General features: G+C 38.0%; 2 protein-coding genes across 2 annotated transcripts; one reads left to right on the top strand and one right to left on the bottom strand.

Annotated features, from left to right (window-relative positions):
* Nucleotides 1–268: 268 nt before the first annotated feature.
* Nucleotides 269–13,891, bottom strand: LOC110040618 (ribosome biogenesis protein BMS1 homolog). Its single transcript, XM_020745885.2, has 24 exons — nucleotides 13,488–13,891; nucleotides 12,878–12,957; nucleotides 12,522–12,710; nucleotides 12,256–12,398; nucleotides 10,534–10,655; nucleotides 10,172–10,317; nucleotides 9,517–9,582; nucleotides 9,206–9,304; nucleotides 8,536–8,570; nucleotides 7,454–8,328; nucleotides 7,007–7,108; nucleotides 6,603–6,866; nucleotides 5,919–6,108; nucleotides 5,576–5,642; nucleotides 4,925–5,011; nucleotides 4,624–4,725; nucleotides 4,308–4,488; nucleotides 3,988–4,046; nucleotides 3,503–3,625; nucleotides 3,299–3,394; nucleotides 3,024–3,075; nucleotides 2,563–2,738; nucleotides 2,189–2,347; nucleotides 269–1,504 (listed from the first exon to the last, which is right to left on the bottom strand). The coding sequence occupies exons 1-24, from the start codon at nucleotides 13,849–13,851 to the stop codon at nucleotides 1,304–1,306; spliced, it is 3,978 nt and encodes a 1,325-aa protein (XP_020601544.2). The 5' UTR covers nucleotides 13,852–13,891; the 3' UTR covers nucleotides 269–1,303.
* Nucleotides 13,892–14,089: 198 nt separating this feature from the next.
* On the top strand, nucleotides 14,090–17,575 carry LOC110040620 (DNA-directed RNA polymerases I, II, and III subunit RPABC3). Its single transcript, XM_020745887.2, has 3 exons — nucleotides 14,090–14,228; nucleotides 15,623–15,884; nucleotides 16,700–17,575. Exons 1-3 carry the CDS (start codon nucleotides 14,156–14,158, stop codon nucleotides 16,815–16,817), a joined length of 453 nt encoding a protein of 150 aa, XP_020601546.1. The 5' UTR covers nucleotides 14,090–14,155; the 3' UTR covers nucleotides 16,818–17,575.
* Nucleotides 17,576–17,583: the final 8 nt, after the last annotated feature.

Below are 17,583 nucleotides of genomic sequence, written 5' to 3'. Positions count from 1 at the left end.
CATTTGTTGAAATAACAGCATGGGCAAGCCATTATCACATGATCTAACGGATTTGTGCCAAAATTGTAACGTGACGTCAACGAGGCTTCCTCAAATTAGGGCAACTTTCTCGCGTTCTGGGTCGTGCCAATTAAAACAAAATAGAGTAGGTTAAAGTGCTGAAAATTGCTCTGATTGCGGGTTAGGTATTTACCCAAAAGTAAATGGTTATTATCTTATTCAAACAATTTTTGGCGGCTCCAAAGTTGTACACGTACTAAATCTCACGCAGAGTGATTAAGATTTTATTCAGAGCAATAATACATAAGTAATTTTATTTACATATTCAGCGATAACTTTACAGTTTCTTAAAATTTCAGTAGGTGATATTATTAATTTGAGATGCAAGTCCACTTTGTGCGCCGTGTTGTTGGTAATCTTTAATAACGCGTTACAAAATGGATGACAACATTCGTACAATGATGGAAACTAAAATCCCCCCAAAAGAGGATTTCTGAATGTTTAAAACAAACGTTACGTAAGTATGATCTCTACCGAGTCGTCAATGGTCATTTTACCACTTGTGAGATCCATAAATTTCAACCTGGTTCAAGTTTGACTATTTGAACGTTTCTGCAGCTTCCTAACATTTCTCCCATGTGTCGATATCGTTTTCGACCCTAGCAAAAGTAATATGCATGTTGAAACTCTCACAGAGCACATTCTTACATACTTGAAAGAGGGCAAATGCTTTTACAACAGAGGTCAGAAGTCCTACAGAGATCTGTTTATTACAAAATGGACGAGAGAGTTCCGAGCTAAAAACAAATTAAAACAAAAGAGAACACCCGATATATTCTTCTTTTTTTCAGCTCCACCTTTGATCCATATCTTATTTCTTCTTACATCAATCATATCAAGCAGATGGGGAAATGAGAATAAAGAGCGTCATCACTACGGGAGATTGCCTTGATGTTATATTTAGCAATTACATTATGAGCTGGAGATTCTATCGCTCGATAGTTGACGAGGGCGCAGATCCACTCTACTTATCACGCACAGAAATCGAGAACGAATAATCTAGTTGTTTTAGTATAAATCTAGTAGTTGTTCAAAACTTTAATCTAAATCCTCTTCAAAGTCACTTCGATCACACAAAGATGCGGCCCCCAGCACACACTGCTGGTCCACTCACTATTTACAACAGAATAGATAGTAAGTAGCGTAGTCAATCAGAGAACGGTCGTAACAGGACGCTAGTAGATTTATACTAATATCAGATATAACCTTATAAATAATAAACACTTAATGAGCTTGTTATGAATTAGGTTTTCTTTTTCCGTTGTTCAGCCCGTCCCATCATCCTAAAGATCTTTTTTCTTTCTTCTCTCTGCTTCTGAAGTCGCTTGACGTTCTTTTTCTCTTGTTCTGCGTGGAAGACATTTCTTCTTTCTTGCAGTTTCGCCTTTCGCTTTCGTAGTTTCTCTTTGTTTGCAGTGTAGAGTTGTTGCATGAGAGTAAAAGCCTGTAAAGTGTAAAATGACAAAAATCACAACAAAATAAAACAGATTATAGAGTTTGTAGCAAGAAATTCAAAAGAAAGAGAAAGGGATGCATTAAATGGACATAAAAATAGAAAAATGACTTAACGAATCTTCAATCAAAGAACTGAGTACACGTTATTAACATATCACAAAATTTGAACTGAGGTAACGTGGAATTCAGCAATTATTCCACGAGCGCGCGTTGGATATGAGATAGTAGATAGCCAACGAGGCGGGTTGCGCCGAGTTGGCTATAATTATATATTCAACAAGTGTGAGTGGAATAAGTGTTTTATTAAAAACGCCCCCAAAGTGTAGAAAACTAACCTAAAATAAAAGTAAAAACGCCCCGCAAAATCACGCGTACGCTTACCATATTTGTAGAGCATGGTATAATGGCTCATATACCATGATGCGAAGCCAATGAAAACTCTTGAATTACATTATCTAATAATACTGTTTTTAAAAATAGTTCTTATGAAATTGAAGAATCCCGATGATGTCGTAACGCCTAATTTCCACATTTTGCGTGCAGTGAGTGCGCACATTGTTTAGAATAAACCTTTAACCAGCTGCTGCTACTGCTGGTCACCTCAGTCGCAACTTGCTGAGCCCGCGAATTTTATGACGCTTGAGCCAGTCAGCGGTTTAGCTGCTTTACTTACCGACTTCTCGTGCGGTTCCATGACGACAGCACGCTTCGTTTCCAAAGAAGGCTTGGTCCTTTTCTTCATCTGTTTAGGTTTCGATTTAAATGGCAACTCCTTTTGAAGTTTAGCAGGAATCACGAGTGGATTAAAGTGACGAGTCTCGCGTTCCACAGGCTGAAAATGAAAACAAACATGTTTTTACCTAGTGTCATAGTTGCTCCACGTTCCTCAGCAAAGCAGAACACCTTGAACACCTTGTTAATACGGTGAATTATCTAGGTTAACTTGGCCCAAACGAACATTCTAACAGTTTCTCTTTTAAGAATCCTTTTACTGTGAAGCCAACGGCCACGTGCTATGACTGAGTCAGTCAACTTGCATGAACATACCTTGTACAATGAATCACTGTTAAATGGAGCTTTCATGCCCAGATCTCTTCTCAACTGGCCTACACTGCGCATGCCCTGCCACGTTTCCTTCTGATCTGGAGGCAGCAGTAGTGACGTCACGGGGTTGTAGAAGTTAGGCACGGTGACTGGGTACCAGGTCCTTATGAAGACAATATCTGGTGAAGCAACAACACGAGAGCTCGACTGCCTTCATCGACCTCCATACATTCTTTGATGTATACTTAAGGAAAATTTAATTATCAAGACGATTTACGTTTGCCAATCATGTTAATTCTCGTAAACTGAGCAATAGTGCAAAATATCTCAAGCAGGTCTATAATAACCAATAAGCTTTCTAGTTTCTTTTCGGTCTCCTCGCCGCTTAAGTTGAAGTTTGTTCCTTACGTTACAAATAAAAATAAAGAATATGAGTCAATATTATAGGGAGACATTACACTTACCACTAATTAAGATTTTGTCCTCAAATGTTGCTCGGAAAGCACCCTCTGGAGTCTGATGGAAAAAACAAATCAAACGTTTCGCGTCAAAAACATAAAATCAGGCTAAAACAATAGACCTCAGTGCGAGGCTCTGGGGAAAACTACAGAGTGTGTAGGGTTTATTCCCCAGAGCCTAGTGCTGAGGTCTACTGTGTTAGGCTGAATTTTAATATATCGAAATTGGACTATAATACACGCTAAAGTCGATATAGGAATGACAATCAAACCCAGAATACCTTCAGCGCACGCTTCACTTGTCCTCTGATACCACTGACAGTTCGGATTGTAGCACCTTCAAATTTTGCCACTTCCAAAGCAGAATTAAACATACCCTGAACAAAGGAAACAATCACACAGTCAGAAAAGGAAAATGAGAAATTTAGGTGACGAAACTTTCAAAACTTAAGAGGACGAGACGTCACTGAAATAATCATGATTACCTTGATAAATGCGGTGTTTTTAAATATCTTCATGGGTGTCCCTGTTAACTTGAGTTTCTTGACCAGCTGTACAGACTTATCTAAGTCCAACACAGTGCCCGTGGCCGAAATACGAAAGTCTGCCTGAAAATAGAAACATAAATGGTTGAAGAGACTCACTTCAAATGCAGAATAAGAAAATTCCGGCAGCCGAACGTAAACTTGCATCGCGTTGTACAATAAACATAACATTGCACTGCAGTGTACTGTGAATACAATTTACAATTAGGATTGAGCCAGGAGCGACATCGACATCACAATCCCGGTTTTATTTGCAGTTACACGCTTTCATTGATTACATTCCTGGTTACAACATGCTTCACTGATACACTTCAGTTCATGACATACTCAAAGTTAAGTGACCTGTACCATTTCACATATGATCCAGGCATACATGTACGAGCTTTGTTTTTAGCAAAAACAGAAATTGGAATATAACTACTTACCATGTTGCCAGCCGTGCTCTGAATAGCGAGAACACCAGTACCTGGGGCAGCTATGGGACCTGATAACAAACAAATTTATGTTAATGACGTCTGTAACTGTCCAGAGAAAATCGTGTTTTACGAACTACATGTAACTAGCAGTAATCAAAGACTATGAGAGTGCGTTCGACGCCTTCACTTTATAGCTTGAATGATTTCATTTACTAACTTTCAACTCCTGTCTATTGCTAAAAAAAACATTTTTATATGAACAACCGAAGTTTTGATGACAGATGCATTAGTGAATGACAATTCCCCCAAAAGGCATAACGCATCCTTACCAAATAAGGTAGCCATACAATGCAAGTGTTCTGGGGTGTATTTCAGCAGTCGATGCCGGCCATTGTGGTCCTGGACCGAGTACATTGGAAGAGTCTGGAACCTGCGCCAGCCAAAAGACATGATCAGCGGATCCCGTGTCTTGAGAATGCGCTTGTGCCAACGATGCTTTTTTAAGCGCACCTGAAAAGTCAACGTAGTTAATGCAAGCAACTGACCATTCGATCTAATGTATAATTACGTAAGTAATAAACAAGGCTGGCATGTTGAACCGGACAAAAAATGAAAACTGAAAAATTGAAAACTGCAGAAGCAAACCTGAATAAAGCCCATGTTATCTTCACTGGAGAGGAGGCCGCCAAGAATGACGGGATATTTGGCATCAAAGTTGGTGACAAACTCACACGGCATTCCACTCAACTGATGCGAGAAACAAAAATGAATGATATGTGTACGCAAGTAAGTGATATTTCCAAATACATAACCACTAACATGTAGTCCTGCATCGCTAAAGAATTCTCGTTCTGACTTGATGTACTGCTAATTTCTCTCCAGTAACAAAACAAGATATGTGGTGATAAACAGTTATGAGAATTAACACGTCAATCTTAGGACTGACCTCCACTCGGACATACATTCCTGGTCGGAATCCTTCATACCGCACACGAACCTCATCATCCATATCTTGAAACTCCGATTGATTGAGCTGAGAACACCAATGAACATAATGATAAGTAATGTAATTCTCAAGGCTGGAAAAGAGAGACAATTTGGGTAAATAATATATAGCTATATATGTTATATAGCTTTAAAACGCTCCTCCTTTATAGTATTCCATATGTGGCTATTTTACTCACGATCTCGACAACTTATGCGCTATTCGCTAGTTTTTCATCATGTCTGCTGAAATGTTTTTATTCTCGTGGTTAATGTTTCTCACTTTTGTTAAGGGGTCAATATCTGAAGTCAGTGTCACAAGAAGAAGAATGAAAGAAGAAACGTGGACTCTCGTACACATTCAAAATCAAACCTACATGTAACCCTGAGCATGAAAGAGAAGCCTCAAGCCTTCTTATTAATCAATAGCACAACAAAAGGAGAGCGGCATAATCCTTGATAACCTGTCTTTCATGTCAGACTAAAGTGTACATAAGGAATAGAAAAAACACAGAAAAGAAAATTGACTCTTATCTTCTGATGAACGCACAACATATTTTCCTTCACAATAAATTAAGCGAAATGAAATGTAATAATTCAGAGTGATACAGACCTGGGCTTGTTCTGTCATCTGTGCTTTAAGATCCTCATAATATGAAATTTCATCTCCTTCGTCGTATCTCAGAAGAGTTAAGGCACTAAATATACATTTACAACATCCGCTATACTCAAACGGCTAAGATGAACGAAACAAGTTGTTTTCTTACGTATCGACGCAAGGTTTTGCTATTTGGTGCAGACAGTCAGGACTTACTTTCAGTGAATTCCATTAATGATCGATTGATTGTTTATGATTTGGTGCGACATACATCACAAGGCTGCTTTGTTACCAGTAGACTTCGTACAGTGTCAGACTAGAGTTTAGATTTGCAATTGAAACATATCCTGAAGGATACACTGCATCAAATGCCGCTTTCTGTTTCTTTTTCTTCTCAAGTCTGCTCTCCTCTCCTCCAGTCTTACTCTGTTCACTTTCGTCGTTTTCATCTCCCTGCCCCTCCCCCTCTGAGTGTTCATCGTCATCAGCCTTATGAACTTCACCAGTTTCCAGGTCCTCAAAGTCTCCAAACACGTCCTCGTCTGACACTACATGTACATGAAGAAATCCAAATAGAAAAAAAAAATGTTAAAAATTGAGCATACATGTAGTATGTGCGTGAAAATTTCTGGCATTACACCTCTTGTTCCCCATTCTTGCTCAAAAAGCCTACATTGTACTTTTGGAGCCTTAGAATATGGCGAAAGTTTTAATGCCACAAATTACAAATGTACAGTGGAACGCTTGTACACTCTATGTGGACCTGAAACCAGGACGCACAAAGAAAGACCCCTCTCAGAACCACAGACATGACAAACAGACCATTATTTTTCTGCTTGTGTTTCTTCGGTCTTTTCACAGCTACATCTAATTTGCATGATAAAAATGGTGTGCTTTCAGAGCTAACAGTAAACAGCATCATGATAAGTTTGGTGCAGAAGAGAGGCCTTAACTTGTACAAAGATTTGGTCATACATGTATATACATGTACATAGTACACAAACATAAAAGCGTGACACATTGTTGCATGAGAAGTTCGTACTTTGATCATCATCCTGAAGAAGCATCTCTGCATCTTCTGAATCTTTCCACTTGCCAGTCACAAAACAGTCCCGGATGCTGTCCAATACTTCTGGTTGGCTCCAGTCTCTCAGCTGCGCACTGATCACCTCTAGTGAACAGTCCCTCTCATGCATAGTGCCAGTGTTTTGAGAATCTTTCTTGGACTTTAGTCTAAAAATACCTCCAACAGTGTCGTCATCACTATCATCGTTTACATCCGGTGCTTTCTTGTTTTTATGGAGAACTGCATAAAAAACAGGCAAAGGAACCACAACACGGGTCAATCCTACGTGTATCTAATACAGGAAAATGCCCCTGACTTGCCCTATTGGCTTTCAAAAGGAGTACACTGTTTAGTATAGAGCAAGCCAGAATAAATCTTACCATTTCCATACACAAGCTTCTGTAAATTTGGAGTGTCCTGTTGACGTTGGAGGAAGGCAGCTGCAGCTTTTTGTGCCAGATTTTCTTTCCATCTTAAGACACCTGAAAGATATCAACAATTCAATACATAAATGACATGTACAGGGGTTAAAAACACTAAACTGCTTGTCTATCTGCCTTTCTGCCTGTGTCTATCTGCCTGCTTGTTTCTTGGCTTGCCTGTCTGTCTACCTGCCTGTCTGTTTGTCTGTCTGTCTGTCTGCCTGCCTGGCTGGCTGTCTGTCTGTCAACCTACCTGACTACATGTACTACATAAAAAACATGTATCTTTCTGTCAGTCTATGTCTGTCTGTCTGTCTGACTGTCTACTTGCTTGTTTGTCTGTGTGTCCATCTGTGTATCTGTCCGCCTGCCTGTCTACTGTATGTCGATTTGATGTAAGGGTACCTTCTTCTTCTTCCTCGTTTTCCATTTCAAGACTTGATTCTTCAAGAGTTCTTTCATATGAATCATCCAGGCTTTCTGACTCTACCTTTCCATCACTGTCATCATTGTCCTTTTCAGGATGTGTCGTTGAATGTTTACTAAGACTTGATTTTTTCGAAGAGTTATCCTCAGTTCCTTCAGTTCCTTCCATCATGTTTGTTTTGTTTAATTTGGTACCTTTTTTTCTTTTGGTAGAAACATCTTCTACAGGCATGTGTTCTAATGACAATGTTTCCTTTTTAAGCTTCTTTTTATCCGTTCCCTTTCCAGAGTCATCTTTCTTCTTTCTTTTTGCTTTAGGCAACTCATCATCTGATTCTGAGGTTTCAACTGAATTCTCATTGACATTTGAACTGTCCTGATCATCAGATTCCATTTCATAACTTCTGTCCCTTTCCTCTTGTCCTGAATCTTCGTCTGATTCAACTTCTTTATGAATTTTGTTAGTTCTTTCTGCTGATGCAGTTTGTTTCTGCAATGACTTTGCCTCATATAGAGATTGTTTGGACTTCTTTTGAGATTTGAAGTTAAATACTATTTCATCATCATCATCCTCATCTGTAATCTCATTTTCGTTGTCGTTGTCCTTGTCATCCTCCTCCTCCTCCTTCTCATTGCCACTGCCATCAATATCATCGTTACCATCATCAGCACTGTCCTCATCATCATTATTACCAAAATTCTCCATATCCACACCATCTTCCTCTTCACTGCTTACATTTTCTGCATCACCATCCAGATCTACATCATCTTCATCGCCAAACATAGCTTTCCTTCTTGCACGGCCATTCTTATCTATAACAACTTTCTCAGAAGGTTTTTTACAGTCTTCATCTCTGAGAAATAAACAGAGAATTACAATGATACTTGATCGAGATGTACATCTGTGTACATGTACTTCAAAGTTTTCAGGACTTCTATGATCTACCTGAAACCATCAATGTAGTCTCTTATTCAAGAAATTTTTCTAAAGGAGTTAATGATGGTCTGTACAGGAAACCCGGTAAATTATAATTCTAATGTTAGACACAATTAGTACTCACTCAACAACTTCATCAGGAGCAATTTGAGCACCATCCTATAAAAAGTCAACAGAAATTAGATTAAAGCTTCATTTGAAAATTGATTATTTGACAATTTTCTTATGCAATGTGTTAAATTATTAACAATACTTTTCCTCTATGTTGATGAGATCACATGGTGCTCACTTGAAAGCAATAAATTTTGTTCATGTTCCTATAGTTCTTGTAGTTTTGCTGCATTGTCTATTTGCCTTTCCACGTTCTTGCTCAAAAAGTCTACATTGTACTTTCAGGGCCTAAGAACACATGGCCAAAGTTTTAATGCTACAAATTACAAAAGAACAGTGCAACTTTTGTACACTCTGTGTGGGCCTGAAACCAGGATGTGCAAGGAAACTACAAACATGACAAACCAGGACACACAAGGGAAGACCCCTGTTTGCAATGTAACATTTGTTACAATAAGTAATTTATGATGATATGCAAGCAGGGGAAACTAAAATAATTAACCAGAGTAACAATGAAAAACAGTCTTGGCAGTGTTCCATAATGTCAGTAGATCACAGTGCTGTATATTAATGTAGTAAGACTATTTATTAAGTTTTCTCACTTCTTTGTTTAAAATTTTATGAAAACTACTGTTGTACATGTGAGATCTTTGAACAACTACCAATAAAAAGACACTGCTTACCGTAAACAATGTGAGATGGCTTGTCATCATTTTAGTGTCAATAGTTTGTTTTGCGCCAATTAAAGATGACACCAGTTCATTTCCTGGCTGACTGTCAACCTAAACAAAAATCCAATAATATTAATGCGAAGAAACTGATTTACTAAATTTACCAAGTACACGTACAACGTACAACACAAATCAGCAACATGAATTCCAGTCTCTGAAACAAAATTTGTGTAGTACAAACAAAGTGCTAACTGATATGATAAGATTATATTTGCAGTTGCCTAAAATACTTCGCATGAACTTTTTTCAAACTTTGAATTTACCTGAGCGGAGGACTGGGATTTTTCTCGCGCTGCCTGACTTCCACCAAGGTCAATGTACACAGCATCCTGGAAAGGGTAATAACAAAGTTACATTCAGCAGAACCACAAATTATACACTCAATGACAATGTGGAAAATGAAAATGAAAGTGAAAGTGAATTATTTCATATATACTTCACAATGTGGAAAATGTTTTGTCAACAGCTTTTAAGATCTGTACACTGTAAATTGTATGAAAAGCAGCCTGCAAAGAAAGATGTGCCTGACAGCCTGGAGCTGTTGCACTTTACAGTCAGGCCAGTGGATTCTGTCCTTCACTTGTCTGCTGGGCAAGTGTACAGTCACAAAGTTTCTTTGAATTTTTTTTGTGAGGAAATTCAAATCACAGAATTGCTGTTACAAGAGATGAAATTTCTAGGGCAAGAATAACATGAGAGCAAGAAGATCAAGCAAGCCTAAAAATTTGTTTACTTTGCATGATGAAAAAGAACCATATACAGTACACTACAACTTTACCTGTACCGAATATATACAACATTTTCATATCTGTAGCCCGTTTAAGAAAATTAGTCATAGATTTATTGTTTTCTAGACTATATAAAAAAACAAGATTGATAGTACATGTATCAGTAAAAGGTTTCTGTGTTGATTGCTACCTTGTCATAAACAACTCCTCCAACTCCAGATAAAGGTGCATACATGAGACGTTCTTTCTCATTCAGAGACCTCTTCTTCTCTGCATTTGGCAGAGGACAGGGGTCTGGTAAAAGACTTATCTCTTCAAGAGTGTGGTCTCCACAACCTACAACAAGACAAGACATAATGTTCAAATGAAACAACAGGGATCAATTTCCAAGTTACTAAGTATTGCACTGTAGAACTTCAATATTGTTGTATCTCCTTTACTTTATTTGTCTTTTACCCAACCACAACAGTGTAAAAATAAAAGTAAATATTGAAAATCCCTCACTAGTGGTGCTGCCTTGAATTAGTGACATAAATAAACCAAGTTAATTACCTATGATATGTACTCTGGAATTGTGTTGCAGATGAGCTCCTCTTACATAGCCATATAAAGAAACTTTCCTGTCGCACTTGGCATTTTGACGAATGAGCTCTGGGTCTGTTAGTTCCTCCATTCTACAGGTAGAAAAGTTGAAAAATGAGACTACAATCAATACTTCACGTTTAAAGGTCCATAATTTATCTCAGCTACTAACACAGAAACATAAAAAGCATATAGATCTGTGCTTACTGTCAGTACTGTATAACGTCACAGTCAAAGAAAGACAGTGGGATGTTTAAATTATAAAAGAATGTAATTTTACATATCTATCAGGGCGTATCTAATCGATATTTTTGATACTCGATAGAAATCGAATGTAATCGATCGTAATCGATACTAATCAATCCATTAATGTCGGAAATCGATAGAAATCGATCACTCGTGTCTTTGTGACTATCGATTTTGATCGATTTCTGTAATTAGCTATCGATTGTATCGATTTGTTCGGCAATGATCGAAAAGAAAATGGACAAAGATTCTCTTTCATAAAGTTCTCAGTTTTATGCTACAATGAGTCACAACTCACTCGAACAAAAACACATTCCCTTTATACAGCTTTATTTAAGATTGACCATAGGATTTTTAATAAATTTTGACACTGAACAGGATTAAAACATGAACAACGCAACTGTTATGAAACTATCGTTTCTGCCTTCACAATTAGAGTCATGCTTGTTGTTACGATATCTCGAGTCCTCTTCGTTCTCTTCAATTCGGTTAGTAAGCCGTTCCACAAACTTTTTCGAGAATTTACCATAATTCGTTCTTTTATAGTGTATTTATTGGCCGATATTAAAGATGTTGTTTGAATAAGGAAGGTTGTCGTTTTTGTGGTCAGCGGCTTACAAATCTAAACAAGCCCTCCGCGCTCCATAAGCCACCATGCGTGCCTCCCCATAAGCGCTCGCAAATTACCCTTCTAAATGCTCAGAGAACGGACGACAGTTTGCCAATTTGTACAGTAGTGACTCCGGATATTAACCACGATTCTGATGATTCTAGAGTACAAGTTTTCCTTTGATTTGTTTGTTAGTTATGATTATTCAATACCCGTAAGTACAGCAAAGATCGAGTACACAGTACACAGCACCATAGGACTGCTGGGCTGAAATCTGCTGAAATATTGCTTTAAACAGCTATACAGCAGTGGTACTGGTGAAAAACAGAATAAGAAAAGTAGCTACCATTGGAGAAAGAAGTAACATCACCTTTATCAACAAAGCGGATTCGAAGGTAAGCTTGAAGGTAAATGTTATGCAGTGTCATGATAAGATCAGATCATGTTTTTGATTTTCGATTTCCATCGATGTGACAAAAATTTTGTGATTATCGATTTCAATCAATTAAATTGATTAATCAATAGACAAATATCAAGTACTTTTGAGTATTATCGATTAATCGATTACATTTTCGATGATCGATTTCTATCGATTAGATACGCCCTGATATCTATACGACTCATGACAGTGTGGAAAATTTACCATGCTCTATTATATATAACTGTCCCCTAAGGGCCTTTAAAATCCAGTCTGTTACATGTGCCTTTTTAATTCCTTATCATGACAAATACATGCAAATACATGTAACTCTGATTTGCATTCAGCTAGTGGAATCTAACTGCAAACATTTTAATGAACATATTTACCATTCTTACAAGTTTGTGCCCATTTATACCTGTCTGCTAAGATGTAAGGATGTGAAACTCGCCAGGTCAGTGGTCGGAACTTTGTTACAGAAATAAATCTTCCCAAGTTATGAATCTCCACTTTGGGATAAGAACCATAAACCAGACCAGACAAATAAAACAGCTTTGCTCCCTGAAAGAAACCAAGAAAAATAATAATAATCACAGTAATAATAGAAGTGACAAAGATGTAATTAAAAATTTACATGTTATAATAAAAAAGGAAAACAACACAAATTAAACTCATTTTAGTAACCTGATAAACTTCAGTCCAAAACCTAGTTTTAAGCTTTTTCTTGGTCTTTTTCAGAGCTTTATTATTCTTCAACAGATCAAGATGGGTTAAGACTCCCATAATCTTGGGAAAGCCATGGACTTGACAGATATTCAGGAATTCAAAAATTTCCATCTCAAAACCAAAGCTAGCATCAATCAGCAGAAGAACCTGAAACAGAAATCACCAAAAAAGACATTCATGTCAGGAAAATCAGGATACAAAAGGCTGAAAGCACCAAAATTATGGACATCCAATAATGTTATTGTTAGAAAATCTGGCTATATATAAGGGGCTATTTCTTTTAAACATATTATAATCAAATTATGTGTGCTTACCAGATCAGCAACTTTAGCCACATCAATCATAGAGTTAATGTCATTGTTACATTCAAGCAAAGTAAGTCGTCTTTTCTTCCCTAATAAGATAATCAATAAGAATTTAAATCTCTCAGTACATAGAATAATGCTTAAAACTGAACAATTCTCACCGATGACTCACAAGTTATGCTACATTGTACACGTAAAATAATCTATATCTGTGCGCGTGTCCCTGACTGTTTAATTTGTGGTTTGGTTGTGAATTTTGAAGAAAAGATGACCACAACATGAACTTAATGGTCACTTCGGAGTCTCGCATCAGCTTGTTTATTCTACACAAAAAGGCAACTTTGAATCATTCTTCATATACTGTACAGCGTAGATGCATACAGGTAGCTGACTAAGTCTTGCGAGTTGTAAGGCCTTGTGAGAGGCAGTCAGTATTAGCTTCAGTAAGAATAAGACGTACGGTGCAGTGGAAAATAAAAAACATGATAAACACAACTCTGTATTGCTAACAAAAAACAAAAACCTCTTAAGATGTTATGGGCATCAACGACGACATCAAGTGACAACACAAACACGTGTCCAACCGTGTCCAACACATTGAGTCAATTGTTTCACTAACCTGAGACAATGGTGATAGGACCTTTAACATCAGACAACTGTTGACGGGTGAAGTTCTTCAGTAATGAATTGATAAGCGTGGTTTTACCCACTTTAGGCGGTCCCACCACTGCTATGATGTAAGGTGGAGCTTGTAACGGTGTTCGATCGACAACTGGTTCATGATGTCGCTTGGTTTCAACATCTTGTTTTCGACGAAACTGCCTTGCTGCTTTGACTGCCGACTTAAACGAGAAAGCCTTGGGATTTCTTTGGGCACTAGCATCCTCTGGTAAGTGTTTCCTGTTTTTCTTTCGGTCAGCCTTCGGACCAGCTTGCCTTTTTCTATGCGATTTTGCTGGAGTGCTATCTTCAGCATCCGCCATTTTGAAGCCTCACGTGGAAACGCTAGAGCCAGGCCAACCCGAACGATAGCAGCCTTACCCAGTGGGGTCTGGCTTAGTTGCCCGCCAGTTGTATCCAAATTCGCGGTGATATTTTTGTGAAAAGCAAGTTTAATAGCTTGACTTGAAAATTTTAGCCAAAAAGCGTCAATTTTGTAAGCAATTTGTTGTTGAAAAATTTCCCGAATGTTCAAGTTTCTATTTTACAAGATACCTCCTCTACCCTCCCGTAGACAGTTTTCGTAGTTCTTTCTAGCGTAGAACGCCTGGTCAATTTGATTTCAACATGGCAGGAGTTTTGTTTGAGGATATTTTCGACGTCAAAGACATCGATCCCGAGGGTAAAAAATTCGACAGAGGTTGGTCATACTTAAAGAATGGATACTTTTAATTTCAAAGGTTCTTTTTGACCCAAGCAGTTATGTCACCTACCTTTTGTTTGCTTTCCTAAAGAAACACAAGTTCTGTTCACAACTGTTGTACGTAGCGGGCTCGATCCGAGTTTTTAGAACGAATTGCGGTCGTTTCGCCAACGAGTCGTTTCGCCAACGACTCGTTCGCCAACGTCTTAGGTCGATTCGCCAACGTCCTAAGTCGTTTCGCCAACGTCCTACCGGTCAATTCGCCAACGTCATATATCCAATACTAACGGGGAAAAAAAGCTGCTTATTGATGTTTGGAATGCAATCCTGATCCTTGGGTGATCCTTGGGTCAAGAAATTTTAAGTCACTGCCAGTTTCGCTTGACTGACTTAAGATCAATTTGCATGTTTCTGATAGTTTCACAAGCCGGCTCGTGGGCGCTACATCGCGGTAATTTTCACGGTGAAAACGTCCTACTAGTCAATTCGCCAACGTCTAAATAAAAGTTTAAAGTTTACCTTCACTTGTGTCTGTTGTCATTTATTTCATTCCCTTACCTAGAGTTACTTGCGTAAACAACTGGAAAGGCTGGAAAATGAAAACAAACTCTGTTTGCTTTTGAAGAAGGAAAAGATATAATGTTAATTTACATCGTAATGCATTATCCGCGAATTGGAAGCCATCAAACTTTTGGAAGCCATCGGACTTTGGTATTCAACAGTCAATTTTCACCGTGAAAATTACCGCGATGTAGCGCCCACGAGCCGGCTTGTGAAACTATCAGAAACATGCAAATTGATCTTAAGTCAGTCAAGCGAAACTGGCAGTGACTTAAAATTTCTTGACCCAAGGATCACCCAAGGATCACCCAAGGATCAGGATTGCATTCCAAACATCAATAAGCAGCTTTTTTTTCGTTAGTATTGGATATATGACGTTGGCGAATTGACCGGTAGGACGTTGGCGAAACGACTGAGGACGTTGGCGAATCGACCTAAGACGTTGGCGAACGAGACGTTGGCGAAACGACTCGTTGGCGAAACGACCGGATACCTTTAGAACTACTAGCAGTGAAGTAATAAGGGTGCATTGCAGGAAGTTGTTCGCTTTACTGTGGCCGTGTTTCCTCTCACTTTATTAGATCTTTTGGAAATACACGTACAGTTTTCTATCGAAACACCACAGAAATCGGTTAAGGTTCTGAAGGTTACAAGTTTGTCCACCATTTTCCTTCAGGCTAAGGTGGTCTAATCTACTTTTCTTCAGTTCTCTTTGATAATGTGAACTTACATGTAGATATACTAACACATACGTTCTGAAGTAACTGTATTTTTACGTTCCACACAAAATGTTTTTATGTTTTTGTTGGCTCATGTTCTTTCATCTGTAGTTTCTCGACTCCACTGTGAAAGCGAAAGTTTTAAAATGGACCTTATACTAGATGTTAATACCCAGATTTATCCAGTGGATTATGGTGAAAAGTTCCGACTTGTTTTGGCCAACACTCTAAGAGAAGATGGTACTCCAGATGATGGTGAATATAACCCATCGGACAACAGCCCCTCACGTGCTGACCAGTTTGAATATGTCATGTATGGTAAAGTTTACAGAATAGAAGGAGATGAAGGTGGAGTGGAAGCCCCAACAAGATTGTAAGTGAATCCAACAATCAAACCAGCACTGTACTCCATAGATTGCTGTCATCAAATTGATACATTGTACCAAAGTACAAGTGGGGTTTGAAAAACATTCACTCAAAAACTGTGGACTATAACTCCGAGCAAACATGTGCAACTGGTGTCAAGTGTGTGAAAATTTGTTTTATATTGTGCTATACCAAGGGATGATTGGTTTTGCTTGTAATTCATTGTATTTGACATGTATAATACACAGTACTTAGAACCTGACACCACAATGACCACCTTGGACTACCTTGGATCACCGTTGGTACACAGGGGCAGATCTAGGGGGAGGGTGGAGGGGGTGCAACTCCCCTGAGATGAAGCTTTCTTCTTCACATTTGCTTTTAAAATTTGTTTACCACACCAGTCAGTTATGCCATTCATAAGTGATGCACCACCTCCTGAGAAAAATCCTGGATCTGCCCCCTGCGAAGAGGAAAGTAGCCATTGTAGAGAGTTAGTCATTATGGGGAGGTAAAAAAAGATATCAATAAAACAGAAATCAAACCTTGATACGTGACCTTAACACAAAAACAAATGGGTTTTTTTTGTACACTGTTAATCAGTTCTTGATTTACTGGCTGTTGTCAGTGCTGTTAGTGGAGGTTCAACTGTAGTTGGAAAAAAAAATGCATGTTCAGTATTAATTGTTAGAGCAAGTCATTTATGCAGTTATTTTTAAACCAATAGTGAAAAAATGTTGTTGAGGAGGCTTACTGTATTTTCTATAATGAAATTGACTGTTTAATACCTCCGTTTTAGATTGTTTTTTGTCTGTGTTTCAGAGCTGCGTATGTGTCTTTTGGTGGTCTACTAATGAGGCTTCAAGGTGACGCAAACAACTTACATGGAATGGAAGTAGACAACCATGTATATCTTCTAATTAAGAAACTAGCATTCTAACAACAAGGTCTGTTAACTGGAGCTGGAGCACTGGTACCTGCAGTGGAAATGAACAAAGAACTTTCAACTGCTCTCTACTTCTTTGTATAATAACAATTTACTATCAATAGCTTATTATTAAAAGTGTATTGCATTAATATTCACAAGTTGTAGTTGCCCGCAAAGACAAAGCTGTTATCATATTTCATTTTTGAGCATGTCTTTGGGAGCCTGTACAGTACATTTCTGGACACAGATCATCAATTCTGGAAACCAAGTAATCATTTACATGAGACCTGTTAATGGTTTCTGCTGCAACTAGAAATGTTTTGGCACTTGTGTTAGTTTTGATTGCATTTTAGCAGTCTTTATCTGTGAGCCAATAACCACATGTACAAAGAAAAGTAAACGAACGCAACAAACACGGCTAGATTATGAAATATTGAAGCTTCTTATGGACTTTTAAAACGTGACAGAACCCCACGTGATTTTTAAGGAATATCCTGAGATTTTTAAGGAAGCTACTAATAACACTAATTTGTTTTTGTAAATCGGAAACGTAGTTATTCTTTCTTTAAAATAGTACGCAAGTACAATTCTGAGAAAGAGCCGCATACTTTTCAACATTGCGAAAATGATTACCCAATAAATTTTATCAAAGTTCCATTTCATAGATTTGTAATGACAGTTAACAGTGTAAATTACATGACCGCATTAATCTGGTTGCATTTTACAAACGTTTTATACTTTTGTCATTTAACATTAAATTGAAAGCAAAAGCCTTTTG

Source organism: Orbicella faveolata, unplaced genomic scaffold (genome assembly GCF_042242905.1).
Source record: "Orbicella faveolata isolate gen_17 unplaced genomic scaffold, um_ofav_v1 contig_25, whole genome shotgun sequence".
NCBI classification, from domain to species: Eukaryota; Metazoa; Cnidaria; class Anthozoa; order Scleractinia; family Merulinidae; genus Orbicella; species Orbicella faveolata.
The sequence above is the reverse complement of the archived record's forward strand: the minus strand, read 5'-3'. Positions and strand labels throughout refer to the sequence as shown.

Coding starts and splice junctions, on each gene's coding strand:
- LOC110040618 (XM_020745885.2), bottom strand. CDS start 13,851: ATGGCGGATGCTGAAGATAGCACTCCAGCAAAATCGCATAGAAAAAGG. Junction 12,399..12,521: donor TTTGGACTGAAGTTTATCAG/GTTACTAAAATG, acceptor GGTTTCTTTCAG/GGAGCAAAGCTGTTTTATTT. Junction 2,739..3,023: donor GGACAAAATCTTAATTAGTG/GTAAGTGTAATG, acceptor TTGCTTCACCAG/ATATTGTCTTCATAAGGACC.
- LOC110040620 (XM_020745887.2), top strand. CDS start 14,156: ATGGCAGGAGTTTTGTTTGAGGATATTTTCGACGTCAAAGACATCGAT. Junction 14,229..15,622: donor GGGTAAAAAATTCGACAGAG/GTTGGTCATACT, acceptor TTTCATCTGTAG/TTTCTCGACTCCACTGTGAA. Junction 15,885..16,699: donor GTGGAAGCCCCAACAAGATT/GTAAGTGAATCC, acceptor TCTGTGTTTCAG/AGCTGCGTATGTGTCTTTTG.